Source organism: Eurypyga helias, unplaced genomic scaffold, assembly GCF_000690775.1.
Source record: "Eurypyga helias isolate BGI_N326 unplaced genomic scaffold, ASM69077v1 scaffold1886, whole genome shotgun sequence".
In the NCBI taxonomy this organism is placed as follows: domain Eukaryota; kingdom Metazoa; phylum Chordata; class Aves; order Eurypygiformes; family Eurypygidae; genus Eurypyga; species Eurypyga helias.
In genome coordinates this window covers 95798-106310 of record NW_010257008.1, presented here as the reverse complement: position 1 = coordinate 106310, position 10513 = coordinate 95798, and the positions used below count along the sequence as shown (strand labels likewise).

The 10513-nt window shown below is 35.7% G+C and overlaps 1 protein-coding gene across 1 annotated transcript in view; it reads right to left on the bottom strand.

Annotated features, from left to right (window-relative positions):
* The window catches only part of LOC104511287 (probable G-protein coupled receptor 125), a 183816-nt gene that overhangs the window by 116661 nt on the left and 56642 nt on the right, over positions 1-10513 (bottom strand). The window contains exons 2-3 of the mRNA XM_010153843.1: positions 10292-10363; positions 6409-6480 (exon numbers count right to left, since the gene is read on the bottom strand). Of these exons, the coding sequence (XP_010152145.1) occupies positions 6409-6440 (32 nt within the window). The 5' untranslated portion in view covers positions 6441-6480; positions 10292-10363. The remainder of the gene's footprint in view (positions 1-6408; positions 6481-10291; positions 10364-10513) is intronic.

The window sequence follows — 10513 nt, the reverse complement described above, 5'->3', positions numbered from 1 at the left end:
CACAAAAAATAGGGCAGCTAGGCCCCTGCCAGTGGTGCCCAGTCTGTACCTACTGAATCTATGGACTTCCCGTAGGTCCTACCAAATCCACCAAGATATCTAGCCAGAACTGAGCTACACTGTGTTAACCTAAAAATTCCTGACTTACGTTCTACTTACAATTTTTGGTTTCTTTTTATCATGACAGAGAAGTCTGTAACCCTTTACTTCAGTTCTTTTGCCAAGTGCTGAAATAATTGAGTTCCTGAGAGTTCAAAAGTCAGCACAAAGCCAGCAAGCCAATTTTTCATATTCTTCTGGCAATGACCTGGTTTGGAGTTTCCATATTGCTACTAATAATTAGCAAAACAGGATCATGTTCACAGTACTGCTTAAGAAGTACATTTCTATGCCCAAGAAACACATAATTACAGTATCTAGATCTCTAACAGTGGGAATAGCTTCTTCACTAACAAAACCTTCAGAAATCTTCTTAAATCACTGCAACAGAATATGCATTTCTGAGCTAGATATCTGCAGCACCCTGCAAATGCTTGGTTCTGTCTGTTCATATCACTAATATTATATATTAAAATATCTCCAAATGCATACTGCTGTGAAATTCCGCCATTTCAGATATTCTAAAAACCCACTCTAGCTTGATTTAAAAGGACATTTGTTCTAAAAACATCTGTATCACCTAGTTTGCAAACATTTCAAACATAACAAATTAATGCACTTCAAAGCTGATGGCACTTACTATGCCATTAACCTACTCCATTAACAGACAAATGTGCTTTCTGTATATCAGGGGTAAAACATTTTAGTCTTACATATAAGGTCCTACACTTATTTTTTTCATACAGCAAATACTCTTGTGTTTTTACAGAAATTAATAAAACAGTCTTACAGGAAACTTTAATATAAACGACAAATGCCATAAAACAGTCAAGAGGAGTTATGTCTTTCAAAGGATCAAATTTGAGGTGAAATACTTGTAGAAGCAGAATTTTAAGAATATGAAGAATGCTTCACTCTTATAACCAGTATTAAAAGCAAAAGCTGAATGCAAAGGTGACTGATCTGAGCAAAAAGAATGGGATAGGAAGGGTAAAACCCAATAGAAATACAGTGAGAGCAAGTTCTGGTACATATTTTCTTGCTGTTGCTAAGGTGGGGACAGTTTGTTTCACTATGTTTCACGTTTGGTATGTTAACTCTGGCACCAAAGAAAGTGACTAGTTGTTTCATTGACAGCAAGAAAGTCACACAAGAATTTATGGTATAATATTATCATAAAGCTAGCCACTGCTGATGATTCAGAGGAAAGATGAAAAATAAATCAGATATACTTTAATCAAACAATTGGAAGTAAGGAGGAAGTCCTGTTTCAAACTTCCAAAAAGAATACCCAGCAGTAGCTGCTTCTTGAAACAGGTTTAAAGCTGCAACATTTCAGAATTTTAAGGGCTAACTTAAGGAGGATTAAAAAAAATGAAATCCGGTATAACAATACAGTGGCACCATCCTGGTATTCCACAGGTCTTGATATTTTGGTTGAATATAAACAGAATTAAGGTGGGTGGCAGCTCCATTACATAGTAGAAATATATTTGCATAGATAATTCTAAACTAAAGCACTGAAACATGGCCACTGAGGGACCCAAAGAGATTTCAAAGATTTGTTGTATTGAATTATGTCACCCCTAGTTAGAAAATGTGCACCTCATCACAGCATAAACACAGCCAAAGGGTAATATATAAGCCAAAAGAAGTTAAGCTAATATCTTAGAAGATGTAATAAATCTTCTCTCATACTGTCTGAGGCTCTGTCAGCTGCATCTGTCAAAGGATGTGAAAGCATTTTCCAGAGTACAAATCATGATTCCCAAGAAGGTGTAAAAATTAGATCAGTCTTAAGGAACATAATCACAACTCACTGGCTGCAGTAATTTCAGGAGCTGTGTGAAATTTCAGATTTCATTAGTAACTTGAAATTCAGTTCCTATTCACTAAAATATATGTCCTGACGGCAATCTGAATAAAAGTCTTCCCTTCTACATTTATTAAGAAACTTAAATTTTTTTTTTTTTGGTTTCTACCTGTGTGCATGTTTGGAAAACAATACTAGATGATACTACCAATTATATTTTTCTTAATTCAGGAATCCTGTAGCTTGGCTATTCTAAAATAGACTGCACAAAACCACCAAGCCCATTGAAGAGTGTTTGCATTAGCTGCAAAAGCTCAGGCAGTCCTCACTCTTCATTTTAGTAAAGTATTTAAACATACCTTCAACCTACTCAGTTGAGATATATGCATCACATCAGTTGGCTAAACATCCTACAGCAGTTTGGGCTAGAACTGATTTTTCAGGGCTGATTCTGTTTTTTACAAACTGAATTAGACTTGGAAGATTGAATGAAACATACTGCATCATTTTGTTTCACCTGGTATTTGTGCTTGTAAGCAGCATAAGAAATCCTCATCTCTGTACTTCACAGAAGGTGCATAAGAAGATTTATGTCCTCCCTCCTTCCAACGGACTCATGGCTCTCCCTACTGGTTTTGATAATAGCCTGCAAAGATCCTTCTGTATTTCATCTCTGCACAGGAGACCTCTAATTACCACAATCAACAACTGCATAAATCAATGCATATTTATACATCTTTATATTGTTCCTTCAGTGATCTAACCCACACTTGATGGTTCTGAAACCAGTTCCTTGCTTAAGAACTTGCCAGCTTTTCCTTCGTAAAATTATATACACTGATCGTACACTACGTAAATGCTTCTCCATAAGCTTTTCAGAGAACAGCTTTCTCATACTCCTGAAATGGTAAGTAAACACAATTTGGAGCTATCAGTAGCAATGGAAAGATACTTATTGAATTTAAAACATGTTTTAAAAGTTTGATTCTCTGAATTTTTGTTATGAACTTCCAATGGGGAAAAAGCTAGAAAGTGTAAGAAAAGTAATAGGTGGTATTAGATTGCAGTCAAAGAAAATTCACCAGTTCTTACACAAAAGGAAAATTGAGATCCCAGATCTAATAATTACTATCAGCACTATGTAATTAATGAGATTTAGAAGACTGAGGAACAAATGATACTATGGTCAGCAGGGAACAGTTCCTGTTGATTGAGATTGTGGTTGTATTTCTTCATAAAATAGTCACTGACTCAATGGTACTTGAGCAATGTACTGAGTCACTGAGCAATGGTACTTTAGATTTTGCTTTGTTAAGGACAGCAGTCCCTGTAAAAGAGGAAGTCATAAGTTTTGATATAGCAACCATGAACAGATTTAATTCAGATGAAAAGGGAATTTAGGCTTATCTATAATTATGCCTCTGTTTTTCAAAGGACAGACTTTTTAAAGGAAAAAAAAATTAATTAGCAAAGAACTAGTAAAGTGTATGACTGGAACACAGGATGATTCCTAAGTCAATGGTAGAAAGGCAAATTAAAACCCAAGTAAGAATAATGGAAGATAGACTAAGTAAATCAATAACCAAAGCTTAAATCTTGAAAAACAAATTCAAGTTTTAAATAGATCAAAGAAGCAGAGAAATGATAATGAACAGGAAAGGGTTAGGAAAAAGACAGGAAGCATAGAGGGATGATGGGTATTACCAAAAATTAAGTTAACTTTTGGAAAGTATACTAGAACAAGGTGCCAAAGACATGTTAACTATACTGCTATATTATAAATAAGAAGTGAAAACGGAGTAGATATATATAGCTGATATACATATGACATTACTACTATTTTCTATTCTGTAAGTAAGATTGGTCATTTGGATTATAGGTATTTATGGGAAAAGCATATACTGAATTCTAGGAATTATCTTCCCCAAGACCACCTACAGTACAAGTACTGAAATGCAGAACTAGTTAAAATCCAAAACATACCCGGCCACTAGAGGCCTTCTAGGCTAATAGCTAGTGTAAGTGTTCATGTTTTACCCCTGCTCAGGTAGCACCATGTTAGATGTATACTAAAATCAATAAGTAATTTTCCTTGTCTAGAAAATTAGTGATCTTTTTGTGTGATGACATGATACATCTTCACTAGATGCATACTGATTTTTTTCCCCATTTTTGATTTGCTAACATTTTATCTACTTTCCTTTCTTTCAAAACTCACTCAGTAACTGCATCAAACATGAGGAGGCCTGACTAACAGGTCTACAGTTACCAGAATCATTTTTCCACTGACACATGGACATAACATCCATAAAACTGTGAAGAACCCAGGGTTAAGTGCATTTATTGTAAGACATGGTAAGATAATGCGCAGGATAGAAGGGAGGGGAGTGAGACATTACTGGTGGTGTGCAGAAGCAGTCTTGTGACTGATTATATTTAGTGTTTTCACTAATGACTCTGGCTCAGAAATGTAAGCATGTGAAAACGAAATCTGGTAATAACAAAACCAAGGATTGGGCAATATTAAGAGAACTATTATACAGGGAGAAGTGAATGTTCTTGAAGATGAGAGGTATAGCAATTTCATTAAATTATATTATTCAAAAAAGAAGTGTATCAAGAATGTCACTTAAGAATTACAGTTAAGAAAGGTCTAATTCAAATTTCTGCTACAAAACTGGGGCCTCAGAAGGAAAACAGTACAATACAGAAAGCCCTGGGTCTACACCTGCTTGGAAATGAAAGTTAGCCCCATCTTGAGGAAAAGGTACGTATTTACTTAGGATGTACAAAAAGACTAGATGCAAGAAAATACATTGTTATCGATATTGTAGAAGGAACTGGTGAGCCTTTCTCTGGATCTACATGCTCAGCAGAGATTCACCAACGAAGGAAAACAGTACAATACAGAAAGCCCTGGGTCTACACCTGCTTGGAAATGAAAGTTAGCCCCATCTTGAGGAAAAGGTACGTATTTACTTAGGATGTACAAAAAGACTAGATGCAAGAAAATACATTGTTATCGATATTGTAGAAGGAACTGGTGAGCCTTTCTCTGGATCTACATGCTCAGCAAAGATTCGCCAACAATGAGACAGGTACACAGGTTACTAGAATGAGCAGGCATATGGCAAATCTGTTTTACAGAAAGGAACAGTAATGGTGCCATTTGATCAGCCCAGTAACCACGAGTTGAGCATGCCCAGTGTGCCAACTCACCTGGGAAGAGGTAAAAGAGGGGCAGTCTGCACATGCTGTCTCTTCCCATTATCTCTTCTCACTTGTTTTCATGAGAGAAGATCAGGCATCGTTACTCTCATTAATGTGATCAGTAAGCATGCCAGATTTCAGCCTTTTACCTGGTGTCATCTTGACCTCACAACAGATCTTTCTAGAAATATTTCCCTGTTTTTCCAAGAAAATGCCAGAACTGGCTGGAGAGGTAGAAAATAAAGTAGGAGATTTGTAACACATTATGATGCAGTATAGGAATCTATTTCCCATTCAGGAGTGAAGACAAATGTGAATGAAGATACATAACCCTTCTGGATCTGGCCAAATGTCCATTTAAACCAGGACCCTTCCTGCGAATTGTTCCTTTCCCAGACAGGAAATTCGCAGCTAACACGCTCATTCCCAGTTCTTGCCAATGTTGTACCACACCTTTGGCCATTCCTTGCATCCTTTGCTAAATCTTTTAAAGTTTTGGTCATCTTTTGAGATGAGCAGATTGCAATTGCTCACAATATTAAAAATGCAGGTTCTTTGCTTTTTGCTGTACTACAATGGATGTTCTCCGATTTGTTCTCTCTTCCATTAATAATACTCCCTAATATATTTTAAAATGATACTGAGCAGATGTTTTCCTGGCATTACCCACTATAACCTCAGAATATCATTCCTGTATTTTAATGGTTAGCCCAGAACAGACTGTTTTTTCTCCCTTTCATCACTTAAATATTTATCTACAATAAATTTCATCTGCCTTTTTACTTCCCAGTAATGGAGTTCTGTACATTACTTCTATCCTTCAAAACCAACCCCTGTCTCTAACTCCCTAGCTAACTTAGTATCTACTAGCAAACTTTGTCATCACATGTTTTAATTTCTTCTTCCAGGTCACCTATTTCTCTCTAAAACTGAATAGCTTGGGTATACTACCATAATCTCATGTTTTCTGAGTGCTCTTTCTAGAATAGCCTGATAATCTATCGATCACGCAGGCTCTCTGGCTTGCTTATGGATAGGTAAATTGATTGCTTTGCCCTCTATAGCATATTCCAGTGCAGTTGCATGAAAGTACCAGGACAAATAAAGTGTAAAAAACAACACCTTAAACAAACAGTCATCACAATCAAAGGCTCAGGAGAGGGGTTTTTTTTCAGTACAAACCCCATAATTTTCTTAAAATGAAAGTTTATTGCCAACTGTATTCTGGTATGCCTAGTGACAGTTTGGATTTCTCCTGTTTAAAATAAAATTGGTATTATACTCACAGTTTGTGAAGGCTGTTAAGTCCAACAAACATTTCTGGCGTTAGGCAACCAATTCTATTATTTGAAAGATCCCTGAAAAAAACCCAGAAAAACCTGTGAAACATTAGATCTGTCTTAGTCATATGCACACATACACAATCACATATAACCTCTTTATTTTTAACACTTCAGGAGTTAGAGACAAATGAGAAATAAAACCTTTTTCCATTATGTAAAATAACTGAATTAGATTTAACAAGTTTTATATTAAGATTATTGAACAATACTCCACAATTATACATACTATACCGCAACTTACACTAATTGCATTAAAATGTGGTTTTATATAGGAGCAAAAAAAATAACCCAAAATTATTTCCAATAAAAAGAACTTCCTTTAGGTACTAGCACGTGTTTGTTTACTTATGAAAAATGCTATGTATTTTGTTGCATGCAATATTAAGCCAGTTCAAAAATCAGCACATTTTCACTGTTTCCTAACTTCTCATCTCATTGACAGCATATTTTCTTGCTGAATAAATCACAGAAAACAGAGGGCAATTACGTTTTGAGGTAGTAAGAAGGTCAGTCTTGATAAGCACTTGGCAGGCTCTTCTAAGTCTCAGACCACAAATAGTACATGGCATTATGTTCTCTAAGTCTTGTCTGCAGAGAAGTGAATGGATGATTTCTGTACAAGTCACACATACAACATAATGCATGGCTACTCATAGGAAGGAGACAAAAATAGGTATGAACAATTATGTTCTGATAACAATATGAATGCTGCCCCTTGGCACATTCTGAACTAGTGTTTAATTTTTACATATTTGGTTTTCAACCTTGACACAGATTTTCCTATTTATCAGGTATGGTTTTTTAGAATAATTGCAGTACCGTAAGGATTTTCAGAGATTATACATCCATTAAAATGTTAAAATTGATCTGAATATATTTTTGGTTTAGAATCAGTGGTAGTTTCCCAATTCCTTTGTCACATTGTGCAGATTCACTATTTTCCTGTTGTTACATGAGAACACTAAAGTAATCGAAGAGGAGAATAAAGGTTGTAGTTTGACAAATGCAGTTATTGCTTTCAAGGAGATATATCCAATTAGCTAGAACATGAAGGCAATATCTTTAGAACTCACTACAAAGTCATCTTCTAGCAAACAAAGAATAGGTTCTTGTACAATTAAATGATGAAACATTGCATTAGAATGAAAATATTTCTTAAATGTTTGTCAGGGATATTAAGTAGACAACAGCTGAGAAAATAGTTTGGATAACAACACAGTGCAATAATTGTGTATTAGCATTATTCTTCAAGCTTTCCTAATGAAAGCAACACAGAAAATCTAAAATGCAAGTTTAAGACAAACATGGATACATATCTGTATATCCTTCTATTAGAAGAGATAAATAGTAAACATTGGTAAATGTAATAGTGAATATTGGGTAATGCTTTACTTCTGCCTAAGCAAAGTCTGAACACATATGGAAGAAATGCACCACTGATAGGGCATAATTTTGGGAAGAAAAGTAAATGTAATCTAAACTAATTAAAACAAGTGCATTCTCTAAGTGTGGCACAAAGTAAAACGGTCTATATCCCCTTTACTCAACGTTTATTTCATTGAGTGTTATTTTCACAAGAAGATATATGTCAGAGGCAGAAATCCCTGTACTGTAAAACATATTTTCTAAACAAATATTAGCAAAAAGGAAAGACAGCTTGGTGCATATTCCTCCACACTAATCTCTGTTATATTAGACATAATTCAATTCTTAACGTACAAAGCTGTTGTTCTTTTTCAGGAGCAAGACATTTAACTTACTAATGCTGACTTGTAAAATTGATGGCAGAGAAAACAAAACTCCTCTGTTGACTAAGAGTGCCATAGATTTAGTGCCTCATAAATTTTTAGTTTTCATCAATTTTTTGTGTACCTTTTTGATTAAACCCTTGAAATACTTCAGTTTGTCATTCAGATTCTGCGAATCATTCAGAGAGAACATTTTGACGTTGCCAGCCTGTGGTTTTGTCTGTCTGACCTGCCATGGCTGTACCTCTTGCGGTTGCCCACATTACATCAGCTTATCTTCACAGCGTCATTTATATTTTCCATGTGAAATAAGATGTGAATGTTACGTACAGTCTTAAAGCAGTTACTGTATTCAGCATTAAACAGGAGTTTACAATATTTATTCCTTTCGCTCAACTCTCTGCTACCGAACAATTGCACAGTGAAGGAGTGCAGAGGTTTTCTTGTGAAAGCTACACTGAGTTGTGCCAGGTGTGTGGCATTTTAACAATTAATCGACTCCCTGTCTCTAGGTTGCTCCCAGTGTTACTGGTTGATATCAGCAAGAAGGTGTATCTTTGAGTTGTAGCATAATAAATCTCAATGCTGACATTCCTGAAGAGCCTTTTCTTCTCACTTTTGCCAGTGCCTAAGGACTCCCTCTTCCTTGGCTTGTCTCTCCTGGCTGACCCAAGTTCCTTCCACCTGTGCAGTCTTCAGATGCGCAGCCCATGACTTGCACAGGTTTCCTGGTTTTCCCACAAGAGGTCAGGGTTGTGTTATTAGAGTATGCAACCAAAGCAACAATTAGCACTCATTTGCATCACTGCATTGTATTGCTATCCCTGTATAGGGAGTGAGCAAGAAAGTTTCCACCTAATGGTTTTGCTTGTATTAAAAATGTATGTGCTGTTCTGACTTGATCATTATTGTGTCATTGGCTTTCTACTGAAATGCAACAAAACTCAGTGGTTGGTGTTAGAAAATACTGCTACCTGTATGATCAGAGATGGAAACCTTTAACTTAGGACGTGCAGTGTTCATCGTACATAGCAGTTTGTGAGTTTAACCTCAGGGCAAAAAGGTTTGTACATTTGTTTTTCTGTGGATTTGCATTCCTCCTCACGTGAAACTTCCCATCCCACAAAAATAATCCCTGTTTTCTCATAGGCTTCCTCACCATGCATAGAAGAGCATACACAATGGCTAGGCAAGTTTCTGGCATGTGCTGGTGGCCTGGTTAGCCAGTACCTGGACATTTTTCCTTTTGGCTGAGTAGAAATAAGGAGGGTCTGTAGTCCTTGTTAACTACAAGCAAAAAGGCCCACCTGCAGGATCTTAGTAACTTAGGTATTTTTACCCTTTACAAATGTAGTTTAAAAATAAGCCAATGCTTTCAAAATTACTGTGAGAACATTTTCTAAGAGAGGAATCTAAGAATGATGGACAAGGAATATATTTCATAAGTCTTGTTTCTGTAGAAAGCCATGCTAAAAAATAATAATAATAAAAACAAACAAACAAAAAACCCACAAGCAGAATCAATGTGAGAGTTATGAAAATGGTAGAAAAATTCTAACATGTCACAAAGTTTCCTTTCCAAGAATTTATTTTATAGACCTGGTCTGTAATAAACGTAAAGTAGACCTTACATAACAAAAAAAAAAAAAAAAAAAAAAAAAGCCCCCAAAAAAAACCCCAAAAAAACCCCCACACCAGCATAGCACAAAATATTGTTTATACATATTTAAACCACTTAGTTTTATTTCTATATTTGAGATACATATATATATAGTCTGCTAAGTCACTAATCAGCTGTGTTTTTTAATTTTGTAGATGTACTTGTTAGGACATTTATTGGAGAGTAAAGGGGTAATTTTAAATGGGAAAAGGTAAAAAAAGAAGGGGGAAATGGAAAAGAAGAAGGGAAAGAAGAAGAAAAAGGCATGGTAAATTTAAAATGCACAGTGTGTGATTTTCTATTTTACAGCCAGTGTCCTTATGTGATTATTGCTTGGTGGCATATTTAAGTTGCTCAAGGATAGAAATGTCGATACAAACACAATTTTCAGAATAATTCAAATGGAATTAATACTTACAGGCGTTTCAGTTCTGAAAGTCCATGGAAGGCCCCTGGCTCAATTGTGCTGATCAAATTATTTTTCAGATCTCTAGAGAGACATAATAAGAGGAGCAATTAATTATCACTTTACCTACTGTACTACTGCTACATGTGTAACATCTTATGAGTGCGACATGCAAGGCCGTTCTAACCTTAATTTGTCTTAGGTAAAACCAAAAACGTTACATCATTTGCAGTT